The following is a 27,026-nucleotide window of genomic DNA, read 5'->3' on the forward strand; positions in this document are numbered from 1 at the left end:
CAAGTGTGTGTAATTCACCTCGGTCACCTGCTGATCACCCAGCCAGTCTTCCCCATTACGGAGCAAGCTCAGAGCTCATAGACCGATCTTCGGATAGGACTGAGACCACATCAACACACAACACACACCAGGAAAGCGAGGCCACAACCCCTTGAGTTACATCCCGTACCTATTTACTGCTAGGTGAACAGGGGCCACACATTAAGAGGCTTGTCCATTTGCCTCGCCGCTTACCAGGACTCAAACCCGGCCCTCTCAATTGTGAGTCGAGCATGCTAACCACTACACTACGCGGTGTGTGTGTGTGTGTGTGTGTATATTCACCTAGTTGTAATTTTATAGGGCTTGGGTATCATACTTGTGTGGCCCCATCTCCATATCTACACACATCCAACTTTCCTTTAAAACTATGCACACTCCTCGCTGAGACCACCTCCTCACTCAAACTATTCCACACCTCCACACATCTCTGTGGTAAACTATATTTCTTCACATCCTTCAAGCATATTCCCTTGGCTATCTTTTTACTATGCGATCTCGTAGTTCTTTTTAAATTTTCCTCTCTTAACATCATTTGCTCATTATCCACTTCATCCAAACCGTTCAACAGTTTATAAACCTGTATTAAATCCCCTCTTTCTCTTCTTTGTTCCAAGGTAAGCAAATTCATTTCTTTTAATCTCCTCATAGGTCATTTCTGCCAATTCCGGAACCATTTTTGTTGCCATTCTCTGCAATCTCTCCAACTTCCTTATATGCTTCTTTTTATAAGGGGACCAAACCACCCCAGCATATTCCAATCTTGGTCTAATTACTGTACTAATTAATTTCTTCATCATATCTTTATCCATATAATGAAAGGCTAATCCAATATTTCTAATCAAATTATATGTTTCTCCAAACATCTTATCAATATGAGCCTCAAACTGCCCATGGTCTTGTATTATCACTCCCAAATCCTTTTCCTTTTCCACCTTTTTCAACACTACTTCTTCACCCATCTTATATGACCCTCTTGGCCGTCTTCCACTCTTCCCCATCTCCATCACATGACTTTTGCTCAGATTAAATTCCATCTCCCACCTCTTGCTCCACTCCCAAATCTTATCCAGATCTGCCTGTAAAATTTCACAATCTTCTTCACTCTTCACACACCTACACAACTTCGCATCATCCGCAAACAAATTAATATAACTGTTTACTCCTCTGGCATATCATTAATATAGACAAGGAAAAGTATTGGTGCCAGCACTGAACCTTGTGGGACTCCACTCTCCACCACCAACCAGTCCGACTTTGCATCCCTTATTACCGTTCTCATCTCCCTCCATCTCAAGTAGTTTTCCATCCACTTTAACACTTTTCCTTTCAGTCCTCCATAAATCTCTAATTTCCATAGCAGTCTCATGTGAGGTACCTTGTCAAAAGCTTTTTTAAATCCAAATATACACAGTCCATCCATCCCTCTCTCTTGTATTTTGTCAACCACTCTTGAATAAAAGCTCAGTAGATTTGTTACACATGACCTCCCTTTCCTAAAGCCAAATTGATGATCCGATAATAACTTATGATCCTCCAGGAACCGTATCCAATATTTCTTTATCACCCTCTCACAAATCTTACCGACCACACTTGTTAGAGACACAGGTCTATAGTTAAGAGGCTCTTCCTTACTGCCTCCCTTATAAATGGGCACCACTTCAGCTCTTTTCCACTCTACTGGTACTTCCCTGTTTCTAATGAGCACCTTATAATATCATATAATGGATCAATCAATTCTTCTCTACATTCCTTCAATAATTTTCCTGAAACTTCATCTGGTCCCATCGCTTTATCATCTTTAAGTTCCTCCAACATTTTATATAACTCCTTTTAGGTATCTTAATGTCATCCATGTGCACATTTCCTTGTACATTCTGAGGCTTTACAAACATTGTTTCTTTAGTAAATACTTGTTGAAACCTATTATTTAGCAATTCTGCGATATTCTTAGGGTCATCTACTATCCCTTGCTCTCCTTTTAATCTTTCAATGGACTCTCTCTTTTTAAGTTTACCATTTATGAACCTGTAAAATAATTTTGGATGTTCCTTACTCTTGTCTACAATATCTTTTTCAAATTTTCTTTCTTCCTCCCTCCTTACCCTCATTTCTCGCCACTCTATAATTCTCCTTATTTAGTATATTCCTGCTCTTTTTCCATCTTGTGTGTGTGTGTGTGAAATAACTAGCACCGTATTTTAAGGTAATAAATTGTTTTTTGCAAAGCTTAGTTAATGGTCCACAAGTGTGTGTGTGTGTGTGTGTGTGTGTGTGTGTGTGTGTGTGTGTGTGTGTGTGTATTGATCTAGTAGTAACTTAAGGGAATACAGGTACACTCATGCTGTCCTGTTTCCATATCTATTTTTATCTAATGTTCAACAAAATTAGTGAGTGAGACACCAGGTGTGTGTGCTGCCTTCATCTTATCAAACCTACCCTTGAATTCACTCTGGATCTCCTGTTACTTCTTCGTTAAGTATTTCTATATGTGTGCAGAAAACTATTTTACATATCTATGTTGAAAATTGTTGTTATAAATTTCCCATTAGCGAGTGGTGTTCCTGATTTTATTTCCATTTCCTTGTGCCTTTTTTATGTTTCAATTAGGTTCTCTGTCCACTTTTGTCCTGCCTGTTCATTATACAATTACGTATACTACAATTATATTTTCTTTTTCTCTCATCTGCTCTTCCCATAACAATTTCTTCAACCTTGATGATTGTATTAATTACCACATTCTGTAATCTCTTCAACTTGTTTTTTTATTTATATGTATTTTTGTATTTTTGTTTTGCATCTGTAATCTAGGTCATAGTCAGTCCCTTGATCATCTCTTCATCCATTACATTGTCAGGGAATCAATTGTCAGTGAAGATCACACCAAGGTCTTTTCATGTCTTATTGTTAATTATTTCTCCTTGCACATATTTCTGTGTCATGCTGAAAATAATTTTCTCTATTCAATAATTCCTCTTTGTTTTTCTTTCTTTTAGTAAGTTATTTTCATCTAAATCAATGTGGATGCTCCTCCCATGTGAGCTCTTATACATTAGTTGCATCACTACCTCACATTCCTTGATTCAATCTTGATCTTCATTGTTCAATGTAAATATTGTACATTTTTCATTTGTTTTATCTCTATTTGTAAATCTCACAACATCGCTGACACTACATGTAGCTAGTGGTTTGGACTGTGCTGTTGACTGATGAGGAGGAATAATAGTCTTTGGACTCTTTGTATACAGTATAGGAGGCTAGTGTACAAATTGAGACTACATGGGATAGGGGGTAGGTTAGTTGATTGGATTAATGAATGGCTTTCTGATAGGAAACAGAGAGTAGTATTAAATGGGGCAATGTCTGAGTGGAAGGAAGTGGTTAGTGGGGTACCCCAAGGATCAGTGCTAGGACCTCTTCTTTTCTTGGTGTACATTAACGATTTAGATATAGGAATTAGTAGCAAAGTATCAAAGTTTGCAGATGATACTAAGATAGCATGTGCAGTACAGGGTGAAAAGGACAATTACAGAATACAACGAGACCTGGACAGGCTGATAGCATGGGCAGACAGGTGGCAGATGGAGTTTAATTCTGATAAGTGTCAGGTTATGCATTTAGGTAAAGACAACACAAACTTTAACTATGAGATGGAGGGATGTTGGCTAGAGGCAGTAGAGGAAGGAAAGGATTTAGGAGTAGTGATAGACAGGACTATGAAATTTTCAAAGCAATGTTTAGAAGCAAGAAATAGGGCAAATAGGATCCTGGGTTTTATAAATAGAAATGTTAGTTATAAAAGTAAGGAAGTGGTGCGTAGCTTATATAATTCCTATGTTAGGCCCCATTTAGAGTATTGCATACAGGCCTGGTCACCCCACTATAGGCAGGATATCAACATGTTAGAAGCAGTTCAGAGAAGAGCAACTAGGATGATACCAGCATTAAAGCGCCTGGAGTATAGAGATAGATTAAAGGAATTAAACATGTTTTCATTTGAGAGGAGATGTATAAGAGGGATATGATAGAGTTATTTAAAATGTTCTCAGATACAAACTACATAGATGTGAGATCTTTCTTTACCTTAGAGGAGGGAAATAGGACTAGAAATCATGGCAGGAAGATTAGAAAGCAAGGCTGCAGGTTAGATATAAGAAAATATTTCTTTAGTCATAGGGTGGTAGACTTCTGGAATGCATTGCCAGAGATGGTTGTAAATAGCACTAGTTTGACAATGTTTAAAAACAGATTAGATAAGCACTTAAATTTATTAGATTTATGATTATGTATAGCACTGCATGATAGTTTTTATAAGAAATTTACTATAGTTAAATAAGACATGATCCCCATGTATGGGGACCACAAATTGTAGAGGATTTCGCTGCAGGACTTAGCCCTGTTAATGGGCCAAATATCTAGAATTAGTATATAATGTATTGTGTACTGGTAAGTGCATCTTTAAGTATTGATGACGAGGTCGCTGTGCGACTGATACAGGATAACCTAGATGGGCCCTGGTGGCCCTTTGTTATCCTATTATTTATGTTATGTTATGTTACAGTATTCTAAAGTGGATGTACACAGATGTGTGCACAGCTGGAGAAGATTATAATATCAGGTATGGGGTAAATCTGGGTCTTAACTACTTGTGATGTTATCTTTTAAGGCAGTGGTCCCTAAACTGGATGTGAATTACCCACTGGGTGTAATATAGCAATTTCTTTGGTGAGTAATGATATGGAGTGAAAGAAAAGGTTAAGAATTCTAGAAATTAAGAAAACATTGTGTTACATGGCATTAGGATTAATGTCAATTTGATGATATAGAGTTGTATAGTTGTAAAATTAATTTCTTAATGTTAAGTAATAAACATTAAAAACCACTATGCAGTATTATAATAGGAAATGCTCAGTGAATGGCAAATGAAGACTATTTTGAATGGTATACTTTGGGATATAGGCATTTAGCAACCCTGGTCATGACATATCCACTCACTGCCTGTTTGGTTGTCATTTTGTCTGTGAGAATCAACTTAGATATCCATAACTAGGTTGTACTGTACATACAAGTATGTTTTAATTTGTCACATATTGAGTGTTTTGTGAGACAGCTAACACACTTAGTATGGCATGTTAAATTGTATTACAAGCAGGGAAATTTAGGAAAGGAAAATGTATGTAATAATGTATGTATTTATAAGAGACATTTAATAACAGGTATTGCCTTGAAGGGCTTGTGGTTGCTCTGTGTGACTGATCACTAGTTCTTGAATTGTAATGCACTAATAATATTACAATTTACTTTATAATAATTTTTTTATAATTTCTTTATAAAAATATCCTGTCAAACTATCTTGTTTAAACTAAAAGAATTCAAAGGTATGTTTCACCAAACATACATTGAAGAAAGGAACATGGTTTTCAGGTTAGCAAGTAAGTAGCTCTTGATATTTGGAGAAAATTGTCGTATGTACCTACAGAAATTAACTGACATCTGGTCATAAAAAAAATGTTATAAGAATTAAACTCCTAATCCTAAATCTCACTAGCAATCTATTATTGGAATTCTTGGCAGAGATCTGGATGTTTCTAATGAGTACTCAGTAGTAGAATTGAAACCATGTAACAAACAAATTTGCTGATTAATTCAAATTTTTACACATGCTTAACAAATAACACCTGAGAGTAGTGAAACACTTCCAAGTCCTTAATCCTGCAGCTTCAGGATAAAACTACTTGGCTGAGGCTGAAGGTAGTCAGGTAAAGGAGGAGAGTTCATGTGACAAAAAACTTTTGATTCTTCCATATTTAAGAGAGTAATGTTAGTGGAATCCCTGCATATATGTGAAATATATTCTACACAAAGATGAATAAATCCTGTGTACAGAAATCACAGCTGTGGGGTAAGATATTTATTGTGGACACTACTCAAAGCGCCTAACTTTATGGGGATTGCTTTAGCAAGAGAAAAGATCTGTGAAATTTACAGTTCAAATTACTATTAGTATGAGACAGACCAAGAATGTTCATCTAGAAAAGGGAAACAGTTGCTTGTTGGAATAGTTATCTGAGAGTTTGTGTCTAGTCAGTAGTCAATAGATGAAGGAACAGGGTTTTGAGGTACTGAACAACCATGAGTTTGTTCCAACTCTATCAAAAACATTAGAAAGCAGGAATTATGTGGTCTTCCTTGTTTAAGTTGTTGATTTTCTTAAGGGTTGGATGTCTGGAAAAGATGTGAGAAAGGGTAAAAGTAATAGTACCATCAATGATACTTATTAGAAAAAATAGAAAGCAGGCATTATGTGGCTTCCCTGCTTAAGTTGTTCAGTTTCTTAAGGGTTGAATGTCTGGAAAAGATGTGAGAGAGTGTAAAAGTAATAGTACCATCAATGATACTTATTTCTACCTTTATACTCCCTCAACTACTTCTCATTTTTATGTTGCTTTACTTTGTCTTTGACCTTTAACACTTTATATCAAACAATATTAGGAAACCACTCATGTATTCACAATTATAAAAGAAACTTATTGAATTTGCCTGTCATTAATGCATTGTCTAAAGTACTTTATGAATTATTGACTCCATGAATACCCAATCCCTATCTATTCAACTCATTATCTATCCATCCATCAACACTGTCACTACGATTTCCCCCAAAAGACACCTATATTCACCCATCTATCCACTCAACATCCATCCATCTGTCAGTGAATCTCTTATCCATTACTAATACTTTGCATAACATTTCTTATTTAGCATTATCAATCCAGATTTTACTGTCCACTATCCTCGTCCTCATTCTTTTTCACTTTTTTTTCTTTTGTCTTCTTTCTGATTCCAAGATTTCCACCAAAATGTCTAGTTATTAGTGGCACTGAGCGATCTTCCAGTACTATTTCTTGTTTTATTTCACTGTTTGTTTTTGTATAATTCACAATTGAGTGCTGTACTATTATTATTGTTATTATTATTATTATTATTATTATTATTATTATTATTGTTGTTGTTGGTATTATTATTATTATTTTTTTCTTTTAAATCCTTTTACCATATCTCCATTGTCACACTCTCAAGAGCTCACGTTGACACACACACACACACACACACACACACACACACACATCTTTTGTATAGATTATATCCTACATTAACTGGTGTTTTAATAAGAAAATTTTTTAAATAATCCACAGAGAGAGAGAGAGAGAGAGAGAGAGTGTGTGTGTGTGAATGTGTGTGTTACTGTGGTCTTGTTTCCGTGTAGCTTAATTTTTTTTTTTCTTCATTGACAATAGAAATATCGACACTGGAAATAAATACATAAGATCTTGTCCTAAACCACCTCCGTTAGTGTTCAGTGGAAAGGCATGACCTGAATTTCTACTCGTGTGATAGTTGTTACTGTTTACCAAAGCCGCGGCACACAAGTTTCCCATCGGAAGTTGCCTAGCGTGACCACCGAACATTCTTGTCTAGATTCTTCCCACATGTACTCATCCTTGTGTTTGCCTGCGATAAAAGTTTTCCTTCCTTATATTAATCCTTTCAATACTGATACGCATTTTTATCGTGATTTTTGGATAGGATTTGATGATTTTATTTGTATTAGGAAGGCTGCATAGAGATCAAAAAGATTAATGGACAAGGTCTTCACTATTCTAATCCCAACATACGTTCCTGAAACTGTATAAAATCGCCCAAAAAAAGTAACCATGGAATGAATACGAAAACATGTCCTGGTACTGAAGAAATTAAACGACTTCCTCTCCATTCCATCGCCAGGTGAACAGCCAGATGGAGTTCCCGCGTGGCCTCAGCTCCCTTCAGGCAGTCTATCGCCCACCAGTCACTCGAATACATTTCCCGATGCCACTTTAAAAGCCCAGCAGCCACAAATGCGCCCATGCAAGAAAGACCTCGTAAAAGGAAAGCAGTATATTGCAGTGCTTGTATCGCTTAGGAAGGAACATGTTGGTGTATCTTATGGGTAAGGTGAGTACCGTAGTGAGAATGTTCAGTAAGTTTGGTACGGCAGGTATTTAAAATGTTTCTCCGGGCTTACCTTGGCAGGGTTCGTATCTTGGCAAGCTTAATTGTTTTTACAGTCTTAGAATGTTTTTTTGTGGTTCTCGTTTATTTATTTATTTGTGTGCGTTTGTGCTTAAAAGTGGTGTTTGATTAAATTTTTTTTTGTTTCCTTTTTTGGTTTTGTAGTCTCTTGTGATTCTGTTATGCTTTTGTGGTTCATTCTCTCTCTCTCTCTCTCTCTCTCTCTCTCTCTCTCTCTCTCTCTCTCTCTCTCTCGTCCCAGTACTTCCACAAAAGGATGGTTGAAAGTGACAGACACAAGTACTGACCGCGGCTGGAGCAAATCACCTCGGCTGGCAAATCTCGAATCCGTCATGTAGTGAAAAGATCTATTGACGACGATGACAGGGAGGAGGAGGAGGAGGAGGAGGAAGAAGAAAAGGAGGAGAGCAGCTGTCCTGAACACACTCACAAGGAAGGATATGGCGTGGTTGTTAGTTCATGAAGAAAAAGGCGGAAATGAGATGGTGAGGTTTGCACACATTCGGTTCAAAAGACTGTCACTCCGCTTCTCTGGTGAAGGTCAGTAGTCGAAGTTCGAGTGTTAATCCTCACTCAGTATCTCATTCTTAAACCCTCATTTTTCTCTTAATTTTCGTGCGAGCCTCATAGATTTTCTCATTAGTTACTTTTTTTTATCGATTTCCAGAATGACCCGATTTCTTTTTCTTCCTAGCAGCTCTCCGCTAGACTGTGCTCAGTTAAGAATCAATCAGTTGTCAGAATTTGTCATCAAACTGTCCACATCATCCCGAGGACAGTTTGCCTGTGCTGTGTTGGAAACCAGTGCTCAGCGGGGACTGACATTGCAGAACACTCATGCAGAAGTTGATTGGGGATAAATATACGTATTATATTGGACAAACATTTTATTTCATTCTCAATAGATAATTCTCTCTCTCTCTCTCTCTCTCTCTCTCTCTCTCTCTCTCACACACACACACACACACTACAAATGGTGGGGGGCGTTGCGATGTGAGTATTAACTTGAACCTTTCGAGGCGGGCCCGTAGAGTACAGCCTCACCACGCCCCCTCCATCTTGGCACTCATTCACTTTTCCGCGCCTTTCTCTGATTGGTCCTCGCTGTGGAGAATCACGCGGTGGTTGGTTGAGAAGGTCGAGAGGGAGGGCGCACCGGGGCGCTACTGGCCGATGAGCTTCAGCCTTCACTTCCCAGATTGTGGCGGAGCGCTTGACTACCTCGAGGGGCTCTGGGCTCTCAGTGCTACGGTGTTTGTCACTTAGTGAGGAGGGTGCGGATTGTGACGCTGCGTGTGTGTGTGCGCGTGAGTGTGTGTGTGTGTGTGTGAGAGAGAGAGAGAGAGAGAGAAAGATAGACAGGCAGTAATCAACACAAAGATACAATAGCAAGTTTCTTAGAGTTTGGTTTCACAATATTGCAGTGCCTTCGTTGAGTGAATACCCACCAAAAGATATTGCAGTTGAAGACATTACTGACGTGCGTGCACCGATGCATGTGGCGTCTCCATCCTCACTGCGGAGGATTTTCCTGAGCGGTCCACACATCTGCACACATGTAAATAATTAAGGAACTTTTGCGCAACGGTGATTAGACTGAAATGTAGCTGCATATATAAAGAAGTAATGGAGATGACATCGTTTGCATAAGAGAGAGAGAGAGAGAGAGAGAGAGAGAGAGAGAGAGAGAGAGAGAGAGAGGATGATATTAAAAGTTAGTGTATGTGTGTGTGTTTTATCGGATTTCGTTTAAACAGATCAAGAAAAATAAAGGCCAAAAAACAGGACGAAAATACAAAAATCATACTCTGTAACGTGCGGCCAAAAACGTGTCAGCAAATATACAGGAAAAATGTGAGAATATTCCGCTTGTTCGAATACTTTTTTTCGAACGCTGATAAGACTTCGAAGCTTCGCCACCACCAGCACCGCCAACGCCACCGCCACCACCACTACCACCACCTTCGCCCGTTGAGAGCTCTCTGTCTTTAATCTCTCTCTCTCTCTCTCTCTCTCTGCCAGTCATCATGGGCGTCTTGGGTCTCTTTCTTGTGGGTAACACACACACACACACACACACACACACACACACACATACTTCTTTCCTAGCATTATGCGTGTAACTTGTGTGTGTGTGTGTGTGTGTGTGTGTGTGTGTGTGTGTGTGTGTCACGTGATATTGGTAGTTGTAAATTGTTGTTGTTGCTGTTGCTATTGTCCTCCTCGTAAGAATTCCATGTTTATAATTACCTACTACCACCACCACCATTACTACTACTATGATAACTCCAACACTAGCATCAACAAACACCGTAACACCTCATTGCTGCATAGGAGTTGTGACACTGAACACGCTTGCAACAGAGAGCAGTGGTGGTGGTGGTGGTTGTGGTGGTGGTAGTTATGAGGCGGCAACTGGTGAGGCTGCTGTTATGACGAGAGAGAGAGAGAGAGAGAGAGAGAGAGAGAGAGAGAGGAGGGAGGAGGGGGATTGACTCATGCGTGCCTTTATGCCTGCTTGATGGCTGTCCCGCGGATCAACCGACTCTCTCTCTCTCTCTCTCTCTCTGGTTAGAGTTGACCTTCCCTGAGTATATAGTCACACTGTTCTGTCATATGCTGGCAGTCGGTGGCAGGGTTGGTGACAGCATGGCAGTGATCTTCGGCTTCTTGGTGATGGCGGAAAGATAGGTAGCTTCTTACTCTACTAAAACTCATTTCCTTTCCTGGTTTTATTGGTCTTCCTGCTTGCCTCTCCATCCGTCTATCTTTTTTCCATTTAAGAGGGGACAGCTGGCCAAGGGCAACAAAAAAAAAAAAAAAAGCCTACTTAGTTGCCAATTCCTTAGAGGTCCGATAGAGTTAGCCAAAGGAAAGGGATAAATGTCTTGAGGTGCGGCGCGGAAGTCTTGAGTGCTGGGGCGGGCACAGACACGCGAACAGATCACCGTACCGTAACTCCGTCGCTCATTAGTGTTGACGGGCCCTCACAAGGAAACTGCGTAACATCCGAGGGAACACATCTGTGACGCCTCGGGATGTGCTGCAGTTCCGCCATTTGAGTTTCAACATCAAATAGCAAAAGTGGTTTTTTTTTTTTTTTTACACGCCGAGGTTCAGCTACACATTTAACGTTTGCTTCTTGATCGCGGTCAGAGTAAGGTGTTCTGTTATACCGTGTCTGTGGGAACGTCAGATTCACCTCTTCGAAGTCCAGGTAAAGCAGTGTGGGAAGTGGACAGTGGTGGCGGTAAACTTATATAGCGACCGCTGACTATGACTAAGTGTTGCGTAGGTCACGGCTTGCATCTCAAGGCCGCCCCTGACTACATGCCGTATGACCTCAGCTGTTTGACGCTTCTTCCTCTCATTTATCTTACTATTTTGACCTCAGCTGTTTGACGCTTCATCCTCTCATTTATCTTACTATTTATTCTCTCTCTCTCTCTCGTATCAACAAAGCAAGGGTCAAACTCGGAACTTGGTTGGTTTTCTTGTTTTTATCAGAATGAGATTGTGTAGGGTTTGTTCTTCAAAAACTTTAGTTGATAAGATAGAAGAACTCCCGTGTGTGTGTGTGTGTGTGTGTGTGTGTGTGTGTGTGCGTGCACACTTGTTGCAGCTGCGCTATTCATCCTTGCATTACTTTTATTAGCTATTTATAGTGTAAGATTTTTCATATAGTTCGTTTTTTTCGATTACAACGTTGACTTTAATTTTGACACATCTGAACAGCTATATTTTTTCAGCATTTTCTTTAGAATATACAGTTATAATTTTGTCAATACACTATTATTGCTATTATCGCTATACATCCCTACTACTACTGCTTTTCCTTCTCCTCCTCATTCCTGTACAACACCAGCAACTACTATTACTACTACTGCTGCTGCTGCTGCTGCTCCACTATGTACACACTAAAGTAATGCTGCAATGACCTCTTCTGTACCGCAGTGTGGCTGGCGGCGGGATGGAGTCAGGCACATCTTATGGACAACCTGGTAGGAGCGGCGAGCCTGCCCACCTGTCCGGCTCAGCTTCACGCCGCGCACCGCCGACACCTGCTCACCACAGCGCCCATGCCTCCCTCTGTGCGCGGCAGGTGGATCTCCTCAAGGTAACGTGTTCTTGATGGTGTCTGTACTATATTCTTAAGTTTTCTGCTCTGCTTTAGTTGAAGTTATATTTTTAAGTGTGTTTTTATGTTTCCAGTGACAGATAAGCAAGATTTGCTTATCATTAACGAGAGAAACGCTCTTGAAAACTCCAGTTGATCATTTATGTGGTCTATGAAAAAGATTGTAGCGAGAGCAAAGCGTTTTTGAATAGGACCATCTCTCTCTCTCTCTTTCACGCCAAATTGAGGTAGGCAAATTCACGTAGCAAAGCATGATTAATTGATGCCAACAAACGAAAGAAAAGAGACGAGTGAGGGAGGGAAAACCGTGAAATTAGAAGGGAGGATGGGAGAGGAGAGATGAGTGTCAGTGAGAGGGAGGGAGAGTGTCAGTGAGAGGGGGAGGAGAGTGTCAGGGAGAGGGGAAGGGGGTTGGTGTTGCACTGTACAGCCACACAGACGATTGGCGTGATCACCGTGCCAGCTGTGATTCTCTCTCTCTCTCTCTCTCTGTCACTTGGGGCGTGACAAAATATCCGCTTCTTTAGCTGATATATATTCTTCTTGACGTGTGTGTGTGTGTGTGTGTGTGTGTGTGTGTGTGTGTGTGTGTGTGTGTGTGTGTGCTACCAGATAAGACTATTAGCTTTCCTCTACCCCCCCCTCACCCTCTCCCTAACACGTCACGACCTCGTCGGCATGCTACTAGGGTGCATTCTTGAAGTGACGCTGTAGCTGGCTGGCTGGCTGGCTGTGACCCTTGGCAGCTGGTATGCGTGTAACGGTGTCTAGTTTTGACGCCTGTGTGACCCCCTGCGGCGCTCCTCGACCCAGGGAGGAGTTAAGAGTGCAGTGAGACAGAAATAACATGCTGGTGACTTGAGACCGTTTATATTACAGTGGGATGATTCTAATGAGGAAAACTTGAATGGGATTGAAGAACGTAAGCAAGTGAAGGTGCAAGAAGTCGACATACGTATATACATGTGGCGATTCTTGTATTAAACTTACCGACTTTCACCTGTCATCTCCATCCATAAACTTGTCCAATCTTCTTTTAAAACCTTCTTATTGACTCGGCACTAACGACCCCATTCTCTCTGTAGAGGCCCTAGTTGTCCAACACTGGGATAGATGATAACGCTGTAGCCGTCCACCTTCATTGCACTAACTCGACTACAAGTTGTATCTGTAAATACGGTCACATCTTACAATCTAATATAATTAATGAAATAAGCTGGTATGTATCCAAAACGCACGTTTACATACAGGCAATATTGTCATTAAATGAAATCATTACTCCAACTGCTTTCGCATACTCGTACATGGTAACCCAACTAATAAATACTGTAGAAACAACCAAATTGGTCCCAATAAACAACAAACAATTCAAACACGAACACACAATTCATCATTACCAAAATGCCTCAAAATGTTTCACGGTAATCAATAGCTGACTAAATAGTTACTACATTGAAAGGATAACAACCATAAATGAAGACAGCTACTTATGTTAATGTGATCGAGGGAATTTACCTTTAAAGTCAACTATTGTATAGCAATTACATAAATTAAAGTAATTAGTAACCACTCACCAAGCTGTATCCTTGTCTCAAATACGAAGAACAGATCGAATCTCGATCTCAACCGGCCTCTGAATCATTCTACAAAGAAAGGTCTTACATGTACTTCTTCGTATAGAGTTTCGTTAACCCAATTTGATATAACCAATTTTCTCAATTATCACAATCTATCACAACCGAATCGCAATATTAAACGTGTGGACTTCACGGTAGACTAAATAATTACGTAAGATTTCATTAACCCAATTAAATAACTATTGCCTTGCTTTACTATATGTTGATAATAAATATAAATAACTAAGAATTTCTTCACAGTAAACCGAATCTCTCTCCAACAACTTAATGGCCTCGTCACTGGCTTGAAGCTTATAATAATTAAACTTATTAACAGATGAAGTCTACAATGAAATCCACACTGCTAAATACATCTATAATATAACAAATAAAGTTTTAAACTCACCAAGTATTCCACACAACACTGTAACTGTAGCACTCTACATCCACACGGCAATAAGGGCTGAGCTGTACTGGGCTAGCCGGCCAAAGTCCTCGCCGTGAATGGGTAGGTTTGAAACATTCTAGTTCGATGTCTCAGAACTCAAAATCCATTTAACCACTCAACACTCATTTCAAACTAGCCAGTCAAGGCTGGCCGTTTCCCTCTTTCACCAAATATGAATGTATTCTTCAAATAACAATAACAACAACTGTATACTATATACAAAATATCAAAATAATATGCTCATGAAACATCCTGGTAATGAAGGCCAAAACAAATTCATTAAAAAGTATACTGGCATCTACACACACACACACACTCTCTCTCTCTCTCTGCAGTAAAGAAAAGATGAGTGACTAAAGCGAAGAGAGAGAGAGAGAGAGAGAGAGAGAGAGAGAGAGAGAGAGAGAGAGATAGGAAAAACGGTAAGCGAAAAGTACGGTATTAAAAGTAAAAGCAACGACAACATACGCTTACCCACAATGCCCCACTCCACTTCCCCAAGATCCTAAACACCATGAGAGATACAACATCAACGCATTTATCAAGCTTTTATCAGACTCAGGCTTGGATTGTTGTGGGTGCAATGTTAGAAGCAACAGTAATGATAACATACACTAACCCACAATGCTCCACTCCACTCCCAAGACCATAAATACCCTGAGAATACAACACCAACGCATTTATCAGGCTTTTATCAGACTAGAGTAGGGTTGTTGTGGTTTTCAAGGGAGTTTTCAGGATTTCGGGCCAATAAAGGAAAGGAAAACACTCGTGATAGCCCGACTGATCATCTCTGCGGCCTTTGAAAGAACCCCTAATGAGAGTCAGTAGCGTTTGAGAATACGGATCATCTTTCTTCACGAACTCCGATGCCGCTGTTGGCCTCAGGTATCGCCAGGTAAATGGTTATAATTGCAAAGTAAGGCTAAGATGATTATGTGGTTAGGGTGATCTCTAAAATCTCCGGGATTCGAACCAGCAAACACGGATGCGTAGGTTATTGCGTTTACCAGAGAGAGAGAGAGAGAGAGAGAGAGAGAGAGATTATGTATTTGTTTATAGCCTTTTAACCTTCATCAGTCAGTTACTCTCTCAAACACTTAAACATCTTAACCTTTCCATCCCCTCCAATCTTCCCAACCCTTCCTCCCTTCCTTCCCTCCCTATATTCTCCCCTCTTTTCATTCTCTCCCTCTCTCCCTCCCCTGATCATCTGGAGGACTGGCGGATTGACTAAAAGCGTGTCTGTCTAAATTGAGAAGTTAAACGGGTTGATGGGTTGATGGGTGACTTGGTTCGTGTTCCTGGTTCGGTTGTGGAGAGAGAGAGAGAGAGAGAGAGAGAGAGAGAGAGAGAGAGAGAGAGAGAGGTTATTTACATTCCAGTGAGTGTTTCTTTTCACCTACTCTCTCTCTCTCTCTCTCTCTCTCTCTCTCTCTCTCTCTCTCTCTCTCTCTCTCTCTCTCTCTCTCTCTAACAACTGCTTCTTAACATTTCTTCTTCATTCCTTCATTCTCTCCATTTCTTACCACCTCCTTTGTCCTCCTCCTCCTCCTCCTCCTCCTCCTCTCCCTATCTGTCCCAGTTTAGGGTCTGAAGGTAAACACTGTATAATTGCTCGTGTCAATTAGTTGTGAGAAGGTGATGGCTTGTATACAGTTTGGCCGTCCCTTCTCCCGCCACTCTCTCTCTCTCTCTCTCTCTCTCTCTCTCTCTCTCTCTCTCTCTCTCTCTCTCTCTCTCTAATACAAATTCACTTCACTATATTGCATTACAGTGCCACTATTACACTGTACCGTCGTTGTTTTATTATTATACATACGTGAAGGTGGAACAGAAGAGAGGACGTGAGGAAGAGGAAGAGGAGGAGGAGGAAGAGGAGGAAGAAGAAGAGAAGGAAGACAAGAATGAGAAGTTAAAGGAATTAGAAAAGTAGTTGAAAAGGAAAATAAAAGCAAAAAAGAGAAGGAAATTTCTTTGAAACAGAAGGGAAGGGAGAAATACTTTGAGGAGGAGGAGGAGGAGGAGGGAGGAGGAGGAGGAGGAGGAGGAGAAGGTTTTCTTTCGACACATGTAGTTTAGGTCTTGGGGAAGGAGGAGGAAAGGAGAGGGAAGAGGAGGGAGGAAGGAAATGATGAATGGAGGAAAGAAAGTATGCTGACAGAGAGAGAGAGAGAGAGAGAGAGAGAGAGAGAGAGAGAGAGAGAGAGAGAGAGAGAGAGAGAGAGAGAGAGAGAGAGAGAGCGCCAGGTGTATTTGATCACAAGTAAAGGTTTGGTGTTGTATCTCTCTCTCTCTCTCTCTCTCTCTCTCTCTCTCTCTCTCTCTCTCTCTCTCTCTCTCTCTAAGTGATTACCTATTAACCCTCACTCATTTCTCCTTCTTCTTTTCCTCCTTTCCTTTCCTCATCTTCGTCTCCTCATTTCCTCTCTCTCTCTCTCTCTCTCTCTCTCTCTCTCTCTCTCTCTCTCTCTCTCTCTCTCTCTCTCTCTCTCTCTCTCTCTCTCTCTCTCTCTCTCTCTCTCTCTCTCTCTCTCTCTCTCTCTCTCTCTCATTTTGATCTATGATTGTGTGCGTTCATGTTTGTTTATGTTTTTGGTGTGTGTGTGTGTGTGTGTGTGTGTGTGTGTGTGTGTGTGTGTGTGTGTGTTTTGCCTTGGGCCTCTCCCAGAAATAGCGAGCCACGAATAGCGCACATGAACCCAGACACACACACACACACACACACACACACACACACACACACACACATTTATGAGTGTGGGAAAGTGTGTATATGAAGAACAACAGCAACAACAACTGTTACTACTACTACTACTACTACTACTACTACTACTACTACTACTACTACTACTACTGCATTTGCCATATTTGTAGTGGTAGTAATAGTAGTAGTAGTAGTAGTAATAGTAGAAGTAGTAATGAACAGTAGCAGTAGTAGTAGTAGTAGTAGTAGTAGTAGTAGTAGTAGTAGTAGTAGTAGTAGTAGTAGTAGAAGTAGTAGTAGTAGTTATCGTTGTTGTAGTGGTAAGAACATTAGAGAAACGGAACTGCAAAGGATCATAAGGGCTACACGTGGCAGTCCTTGTATTATTATTATTACTATTACTATTATTATTATTATTATTATTATTATTATTATTATTATTATTATTATCATTATTATCTTATTATCATTATTTATTAGATTATCAACCGTAATCATATAGACACCAGCAGGAACAGTAGTAGTAGCAGGAGTAGTAGTAGTAGTAATAGTAATGGTAGTAGTAGTAATAGTAGAAGTAATAGTGGTAGCCCAGCACGTGAAAACTGCTTCCCACAACTCTTTCATCACAGCCATTCTCGTCAGCACCTCCTTCGCGTATTCCCTCCCGCTGGGTTACCTTTTCCTGATACATTGCTACACACGCGCGTTTTTTCTGCCCACTCATAATATTTCCCAGTCTTTTTTTCTTCTCGCTCTCTCCCTTCCCTGATGAGTGCAGTTTCCTCCCTGGCAGTATTGGGAAAAACATTACTCTCTCTCTCTCTCTCTCTCTCTCTCTCTCTCTCTCTCTCTCTCTCAAGTAACTGATTTATGTAAAAACTGATTGACTGGCTGACTAATTAACTACCGAACTAACTGAATGACTACCTGACTGTCTGGCTGATTAACTGACTGACTGACTGACTGACTGGAGTAATGATTGATCGACTAACTAGCACACAGACTGACTGACGGATGACTAGACTGCCTGCATTACTGTTCTATACCTGTTCTATTCCTCCTCCTCCTCCTCCTCCTCCTCCTCCTCCTCCTGCGTGGGAAACAGAACGAGTGCTTAAAAAAGATATGAGAAAAGATTATGAGAAAAGATTAGTGAAAGCTGATGCCGCTAATCCCCTTCCTTCCTTCGCCTCTGTTCTACTAACTTGATATACCAGACTTTATGAAGAGAAGCGTTGCCAGACATGTAGAGATAGCAAGAGTCGTTGTCATAAATGCGAGGCGTATCTGTCTGAATAATGGCCGTGTTACTGTGTTGCATGAAATGATTCTCTTTGAACTATGGGTAATCTTAATGACTGTTAGCTCTTGAAGACTGATTGCGTTGATGATGGTGATGGTGGTGGAGGTGGTGATGTTAGTGGTGGTGTTAGTTGTGGTAGTAGTAATAGTAGATGTATCGTAATAGTAGTTGGTGTAGTAGTAGTAGTAGTAGTAGTAGTAGTAGTAGCAGCAGTATAGCAGTAGTCATTAGCAACGTAATGGTGATAATAATAATAATAATAATAATAATAATAATAATAATAATAATAATAATAATTATAACAATAATAATAACAATCTGCCTATTAACTAAAAGTACGACGTAGTTGAACTCTCTCTCTCTCTCTCTCTCTCTCTCTCTCTCTCTCTCTCTCTCTCTCTCTCTCTCTCTCTTGCCACTTCGTAGAACGCTTCACACACACACACACACACACACACACAGAGAGAGAGAGAGAGAGAGAGAGAGAGAGAGAGAGAGAGAGAGAGAGAGAGCAGAAGGTGGAGGAGGGAGGAGTGAGTAAAGGAGGAATTTGAGGAAGATTATGGGTGAGGGGAGATAATTGTGCCGGGAGGAAAGTGAGGGAGAAACATCTGCGAGGAGAGAGAGAGAGAGAGAGAGAGAGAGAGAGAGAGAGAGAGAGAGAGAGAGAAAAAAAACAAAGAAGGAGGAAGAGAGAGAGGAAGAGAGGAATGGGGAAGAAGGAGGGATAGACAAATACCCCCTCTCTCTCTCTCTCTCTCTCTCTCTCTCTCTCTCTCTCTCTCTCTCTCTCTCTCTCTCTCTCTCTCTCTCTCTCTCTCTCTCTCTCTCTCTCTCTCTCTCTCTCTTTCAGATCTTACCACACACACACACACACACACACACACACACACACACACACACACACACTATTATGTACATTATACACGTTACGCCCTCCACTGCCCTCCCTCACGAAGGTCAGGGCCCCTCTCATCACAGGCCTGTATTATCCCGTATTTTAAGGTCACTGGGCTCGAAATAAAGTTAGCGAGGTCATTACTATTGTGTTATTAAAAGGAAAGTGGGAAGGAGTTGAAATAAATCGTAGTTGTTAAGGTTTTTCTTGCTTTTTCGTCTCTCTCTCTCTCTCTCTCTCTCTCTCTCTCTCTCTCTCTCTCTCTCTCTCTCTCTCTCTCTCTCTCTCTGTTTATTTTAGTTTTGGTTACGTTGGGTTAAGTTTTCTTCCTCCTCCTCCTTCTCTTCTTCTTCTTCTTCTTCTTCTTCTTCTTCTTCTTCTTCTTCTTCTTCTTCTTCTCTTTCTCCGTATGTATGATTTGTATGTGTATTTACAATATGGTCCTGTCTTATTGTTAATCTAACTATTGTCTTTATTTACTTGGTTGATTATTTATTTATCACGTTCAAATAAAATTAAATAAGAGAGACGACTTTTTGGGGTATTTATTTGCGTTTTCTTTGTTATTATTAGTCTATTTACCTGTTTAGCTATTTATCTATCTATCTGTTATTTTTTATCTTCCTTTTTCCGTTACAGTTGCTCAGTTATTGTTTATCTGTGTATTGCATTCGAGTATACTGATATAAGGAAGGTACATCTGTGTTGGCTTGCTTTATTTACTATTACCATCATCAATTCCGGTGTATTTGATGAAATTGTGGCATTTTCCTCACTACTTGGCAGGAACATGTAAAAACCACACACGAATAGATTGAGTCAGCGAGACCAAAGGTGGCTCGAAAGGCCAACCTCTCCACTAAATATCACGGTGCTGCTTCCTGAGTCTCTGTTATCACGCTGCTCGTTTCGCCACCAAGCAGGGAGACCACAAGGAACAGTTAGCAGAAGGACGTGCTGTGAGGGAAGAAACTGCAGCGTAAAGGAAGAGATGATGCAGAATACAGAAAGGATTTTTTGTGTAAGAGGGGGAAAGTTAGCCGAGAGCAATATGAAATATAAAAGAAAAAGTCCATTAAGTTGCCAGGTCCCTTGCAGATCCGAGAGAGTTAGCTAAAATAAAAGGATAAATGTCTCGAAATCTCCCTTTTAAATGTAGTTAAGTCATAGGAAGTTGAAAATACTGAAGCAGGCAGGGAGTTCCAGAGTTCACCAGAGAAAGGCATGAATGATTGAGAGTACTGGTTAACTTTTGATGACACTACGATACAAAATTGCAGCATAAAAAGAGTTACTCGTGCAATACAAAGGAAGTGAAAGTATGAAGATAGGGAGAAGCCACAGTGAAAAAGGAAGGTTTAAAGCATCCACAGTGTTAAAGAAAAAGCTACACTACGAATATAAAAGAGAAAAAAACATCACGGTATGAATAAAGAAAATGGTTTTGTTTATCTGTTTATTTATCCATTTTTACGTTTCAAGGAGTGTGACTAGTGGACAAAAAATAGAAAAAGAAAAAGCAAGTTAAATATACATCATTGAAAAAAAATATAGAAAACTTGTAAGACGCTAAAAAGTTAATCTGTGCAGAGAGAGAGAGAGAGAGAGAGAGAGAGAGAGATGAACATGATAGCAAAAATCTGACAGTGATGAAAGGAAAGGATACAAGAAAGTCATCGTAACACACTGGATATACTGTTTTTCTTCCTGTAATATTCCTTTAAACCTTTTTCCTGCTATGAACATCTTTTTATTATACCCAGAACACTAATAACAATAACTGGCAGGGAAACCAAGAAAAAGAATGCCAGGGAGATTAATATTATTCGAGGTTTTTAAAAGACTATACCATAAATTAAGACGTGCGTAAAAAACGAAAAAAAAAATCATAGAGAAGGATTTCGAGTATATGTAGTAGTCCTTTGTGGTATTTAAGAGACTATACTACAAGAAGTGTGTAAAAAAATGATTATAGGGGAAAATATTGAGTATAGTAATGTATCAGTTTTGTTAGCCTTTGGTCTTCTAGCACGTGAAGGCACAGCTTCCATGCAGCACGCGGGAGGCTACCAGCTCTAGACACATACCACATGGCCCGTCAGGTCGTGTAGGGAGCTGTGGAAGACAAGAAGCAGGCGGGGCGTGACCAGGTGGACGGGGCGAGACGAGATGCATTCCAGTGTTAGCCTCAGGATGTTGCACCTTCCCTAATCATCAGACGCTTATCTCACTGACCCCAGGGGCACATTAAGTCATAATAACTCCTGTACTGGGGCGCTTTTTCACTACGAGTTTTGGGTATGATTAGACGATTTGGCTTACACTATTACATCTATGGAGGTCAAAAGATTAATGGCCAGAGTCTTCACTATTTCAATCCCCACATAAATTTCTGAAGATGTGTAAAATCATATGCAGAATGAATATGAAAACGCGTCATGGTACTGAAGGGGTTTTAAGTAGATTATGCGCCTAGCCAGTCTTAGAGGCGAGGAACACTCAGGTTAATAGTTTAGAAAGAAAATAGCCTTAAGAAACGCAAAGGAGCTGCTACGTAAAGTAAGATATGTAAAAGGAAAGAATATGTAGCTTTAGAATTTAGCATTGGATCACATTGTAAAAGGGTATCTTGCAGTGAAGCCACACACAGAAGCAGTTACGTATTGCAAGATGTATGAAGGAGAAGAATGTGTTGAGTTTTGCAAGGTTCACAAAACACGTGTCTATATCAGCCTCTGGAACACGTCAGAGAGAGCATTGCAGTCTACACACCCATGGAGAGAAGCAGCGATGTTGTGCAGGCATATGTCAGAAAAGAGTAAAATTTTAAACTACACCTCCATCACTACCAATCCTGCCACCACCACCACCACCACCACCAACACCAACACCATCACCACCACCATCACCACCTCAGCCGCCAAACTCTAAGCCATAGTTGAGCTTTCACACCTGACTCCTTCGATCTCAGGTGCTACTTATCTCTCTCTCTCTCTCTCTCTCTCTCTCTCTCTCTCTCTCTCTCGTAGACATCAATTAAACTCACAAATACATTCAAGAGTGCGTTAGATTGCACGCGCGTGTCTTGCGTTGAGAGTGTGTGTGCGTGCGTGGGAAGTGTAGTGTGCTGGGTCTTCCTTAGAGAGAGAAAGAGAGAGAGAGAGAGAGAGAGAGAGAGAGAGAGAGAGAGAGAGAGAGAGAGAGAGAGGAGGGGGGGGGTAAGTAGGGAACTATTACATACATTAACTCAAGAGAGGACTTTTATGTCGATGCATGGTTCTTTGGGACATTCTTTTTTTGTGGGGGTGTTTGGAAAGGATAGGTTTGTATGAGAGGTAGACTAGCAAAGGAGGAGGAAGAGTAAGGTATGGAGGAAGGGAGAAGAGAGAGGAAGGAGACGATGGAAGAAGTACGAGGAATAGACGAAAGAGGAGGAAGAAAGAGGAGGAGAAGGAGGTGGATAAATAAAAAATTGAAAAGAAGAAAACATGATGAAAAGAAGAGAAAATAATAAAAGGAAGGAAAAGGAGAAGGAGGAGAAGGGAGAAATAGAGAAGGGAGAAGAAAGAGACGATGGAAGAAGTACGAGGAATAGACGGAAGAAGAGGAGGAGAAGGAAGCAAAGAAGTAAAAATAAAAAAAAGGAGATATGATAAAAGGAATGAAGAATAGTAAGATGAAGACTCAATTAAAGCTGAAAACAAAACTAAGTAAAATAATAATACTAATTACGGGGCGAGACTTCACACATTCTCCTTCCCACAACCCCGCCACGCCGCCAGCCCGCCCAGCACCTGCATCCTGTCAGCAGCGCGTGTACCCGACAGTCAGCCGCCCCGGGAGTCCCCTCAGCAGTGTTGTGGCTCGTGTCGAGACGCTACACGCTGCGGATTGTTGCATTTTGTAGGTCGGTGTTCGCGATGTGTGTCTGGAGGATTGAGTGGCAGCTTGGTGAGTGTTGTGTCACAAAGCTTACGCGTGATTCTATACAACGTGGCACTCTGATGTGTGTGTGTGTGTGTGTGTGTGTGTGTGTGTGTGTGTGTGTGTGTGTGTGTGTGTGTGACTAAATTTGACATAGATAAATTGAGCTGCCTTGTCTTCTTTTTTTTTTTGTGTGTCATACTTTTGTTATATTTATAGGATGTATTTTGTTTACACACACACAAACACACACACACACACACACACACACACACACACACACACACACACACACACACACACACACACACACACACACACACACACCTCAGAGTGCCACGTTGTATAGAGTCACGCGTAAGCATTGTGACGCAAGTTGGTAGAAAATGTTACTCACACTAGAAGTAATAACGTCAACCTGATTTGTCCAGTATTTAGAACAGTATTATTTAAAAACAGTGTGATAAGTTTTGAACCAAAACTATTCAATAATTTGCCTTTTGATAAAAAAAAAGTTCTAACAACTGCTAATAAGTTTAGATTTAAGCTAGAGGTAAAGAATTATTTATATAACCAACAAAATCTGTGATACTGTTATTGTAATTACTATTTACTGTTATTATTATTATTGTTATTATTATTGTTATTACCAGTATTGTTACTATTATTATTATTATTATTATTACTACTACTTGTATTGTTACTATTATTATTATTACTAGTATTGTTACTATTATTATTATTATTATTATTATTATTATTATTATTATTATTATTATTATTATTACTAGTATTGTTACTATTATTATTGTTATTGTTATTATCACTAGTATTGTTATTATTATTATTATTATTATTATTATTATTATTATTATTATTATTATTATTATTATTATTATTGCTATTGTCATTGCTATTTTATTATTATTATTGCTATGGTTGTTATTGTAATCATCTTTATTAAGTGCCACTCTTTATCATTACTTCAATCATAAAGTTTTTGTATGTTAAAATTTGTTAGTTACCACGCCCTCTACCATTTGTATGTAAAATAAAATGTCCGTTATGGAGCTCCGGCTCGACGGACCATAGCTAACGATACATATTGTATATAGTACATGTTAAAACTTTATGTAATATGGTTAGCAATAAATACTTACACACACACACACACACACACACACACACACACACACACACACACACACACACACACACACACACACACACACACACACACACACACACCATGCGGTAATATATTCCACTGTTACATTGGTATTTGTTGTATTAGTATCATTGTATTTCTGCACATCCTCATCTCCTTCAGTGTTGCTAATCTTGATATTGAGTTTTCTGGTCAACACCCGTCACGAGAGAGAGAGAGAGAGAGAGAGAGAGAGAGAGAGAGAGAGAGAGAGTCGTCGCTAAACCACAGTACTGCAGTTGCCAAGCTATCCAACCTAAGCTAAACTAAAACCCGTATTCTAAAATGCTTGGCTCTCTCATCATCGCTGCTTTCCAAAGGCTCTAATTGAAGACAGTCGTGTTTCTTAACAGTATTTTTATGGTTCTGGTGATGGAATGGAAAAATTTGTAGTTTAACAGTAGGAGAAACTCTAAAACACGGGTTGTCTCTGTGACCTTGGAAAATTGTCGTGGTGAGAGGGAAAGGCGTTTCTGAATAGACGTAAATAGTCATCCTCATGTTTCCACACACCACGCTCCTTGGGATGTACACGCTCGCACCACCGTAATTACACACGCTCCAGTAGTCTCCCCTGTGCACTTTATTACATACCGCGACCCCGCCCTCGCTACGGACAGCAGGGCGTGTAGCTTCGCCCCCTGCCTCAATCCTTCCGCTGCAACATTCAAGACTATTTGAGCCTTAATCTGAAACACTTGTATGCCGTCTCCCTGCTAGTTTCAATTGTCTCTAATTGATGTTAAATTGCTTCTTTAAGAGTGTTTTTAATGGCAAATTAGCAAGATTTCTATATTATGAAGAGGATAAATTGAAGTTATACAGGTTTCTAATGGTGTTTTTAAGGTTTTAATGGCAGATTAGCAAGTTCGTTATGAACAGGATAACCGCTCTATAGAACGTGGCTGATGATTTTTATGGCCTTTGAAATATGGAATGTGACTGATATAATTTTTATGGCCTTTGAAAACAGCTGTGGTGAAAAAGGGCCGCCGTGGTACAGTGGAACCATGCGTGCTTTGGGGTCCGAGGGGTCTCCAAGCGCACGGGTTCGAATCCTGTCCGCGGTCCGAGTGTAAGTTGGGCTTCCTCACTCAGGGCAACGGTTTCCTAGCGAGTGGGCTTTGAGATAGGAGGTAATATAAATAGTACCTCCTTTAGCCCGTGTAAACCCACATGGTATAAAAAAAAAAGGATGCATTTCACAACACGGAGCTTTGTTATCCCTTAAGGTCACTAGAATAAGACATCTCGGTTAGGCGACGCAGTTTTAAGAGGTACGTAAGGAAAAACGAGAAATAGGTTATTGTGTCATTATCATCTATCATCTCTTACTTCTCTCCTCCTCCTCCTCCTCTTTCTTCTAAAATAGTTGAAATGATTACTCAAACAGTCTCGTAAGAACCTCGAGATTGGTTGCTATTTGGAATTCCTTTTGTATTTTATTCCTCCTCCTTCTTGTCCTCCTCCTCCTTGTCCTCCTCCTCCTTGTCCTTGTCCTCCTCCTCCTCCTCCTCCTCCTCCTCCTTGTCCTCCTCCTCCTCCTCCTCCTCCTCCTCCTCCTCCTCCTCCTCCTCCTCCTCCTCCTCCTCCTCCTCCTCCTCCTCCTCCTCTAATCAAAAGTTTCAGCAAATATCTTTTCCACTTTATACAGTAGATATTCAGACAGTCTTTCCTTTCCACTGAGCTGCTTCTGTGTTGGGTCACCGCAGTAGATCACACGTCTTAGCCTTACTTAGAACCATATATTTTTTTTTATGCAAGAGGGAGAACTACCAAGGGCAAAAAAATGAATATCAGATAAAAAAAAAGGGCCTACTTGAACTGTAGTCTCCATAAAATAATCAAAAGAATTAGTAAAAATTCTCAAACACTCCTGCGCTTTTCGTCCTCAACTTTTAAAAGCCTCTATCTGAATATACACTGGTTTTTAAGGGCGTTTTGATAGCTCTAGTGACAGATAAACATGATTTCTACACTGCTAAGAGGAGGAGGATTCTTGGGAACCACGCCAATCATCTCTGTGGCCTTTGAAAATAGTCGTGGTGAGGGAGAAAAATGTTGCTTAATCTTCTGTGTCTTCAGTTGTACCAATCATCTGTTTGTTCCCTCAGTGCATCCATGAACCTTCTCTCTGGTCTCTCCTTCCTGCTTCGTGGGTCAGATATTCTTATTTGTAGGTAGTTTCCTTTCTTTTTTGCGTATTTCCGGCTAAATATTCCTCTTCCGGGTCCTCCTCCTTCTCCTCCTCCTCCTCCTCCTCCTGTTCCTCCAATTACTCCGATTATCAGTTATCGATGAAGCTCCGAGATAATAGTGCGCTACTGACCCGCTCTCTCTCTCTCTCTCTACGTGTTTTTTCCTTTATCAATGTTTTTTTTATCTCGTTTTATCTCTCTCTCTCTCTCTCTCTCTCTCTCTCTCTCTCATGTATAAGGATATCCTGTGGTCCACTAACTCGATCTGTCCTAAAAATTACTAACATGAAAGGCAAAAAACCGAATCGATAAGTGGACCTGTTCAAAGGCGCCTCTTTTAGAACGAGCGTGTGGTCCTCTTCCCATACCTGTCTGTTCCCTCCTACCTTGTCCAGCCCTGCCTTGCCCTGCCCCGTCCTGCCCTCACCCGCCCTGCTCTTGTCCTGCCCTGCTGTGTTGGTGGTGGTGGTGGTGG

The 27,026-nt window shown here is 40.4% G+C and overlaps 1 protein-coding gene and 1 long non-coding RNA gene across 4 annotated transcripts in view; one reads left to right on the forward strand and one right to left on the reverse strand.

Annotated features, from left to right (window-relative positions):
• Positions 1 to 9,076: 9,076 nt before the first annotated feature.
• LOC123503682 lies at positions 9,077 to 14,612 on the reverse strand. Of its 2 annotated transcripts, XR_006674580.1 has the most exons (5): positions 14,270 to 14,612; positions 13,822 to 13,890; positions 13,238 to 13,415; positions 9,558 to 9,657; positions 9,077 to 9,398 (listed from the first exon to the last, which is right to left on the reverse strand). It is a non-coding gene; the product is annotated as an uncharacterized LOC123503682 (long non-coding RNA). The 2 variants fall into 2 exon arrangements; XR_006674579.1 differs by lacking the exons at positions 9,077 to 9,398; positions 9,558 to 9,657 and having other exon boundaries at positions 13,081 to 13,415.
• Positions 9,313 to 27,026, forward strand: part of LOC123503681 (protein APCDD1-like) — a 75,332-nt gene continuing 57,618 nt past the window's right edge. The window contains exons 1-3 of one of the 2 annotated variants that reach the window (XM_045253660.1): positions 9,313 to 9,374; positions 9,867 to 10,164; positions 12,064 to 12,226. In XM_045253660.1, the coding sequence (XP_045109595.1) occupies positions 10,137 to 10,164; positions 12,064 to 12,226 (191 nt within the window). In that variant the 5' untranslated portion in view covers positions 9,313 to 9,374; positions 9,867 to 10,136. Of the gene's footprint in view, positions 9,384 to 9,866; positions 10,165 to 12,063; positions 12,227 to 27,026 lie in introns of both variants that reach the window. The other variant, XM_045253659.1, reaches the window with a different exon arrangement.

The sequence above is a fragment of the Portunus trituberculatus genome, chromosome 14 (assembly GCF_017591435.1).
Source record: "Portunus trituberculatus isolate SZX2019 chromosome 14, ASM1759143v1, whole genome shotgun sequence".
NCBI classification, from domain to species: domain Eukaryota; kingdom Metazoa; phylum Arthropoda; class Malacostraca; order Decapoda; family Portunidae; genus Portunus; species Portunus trituberculatus.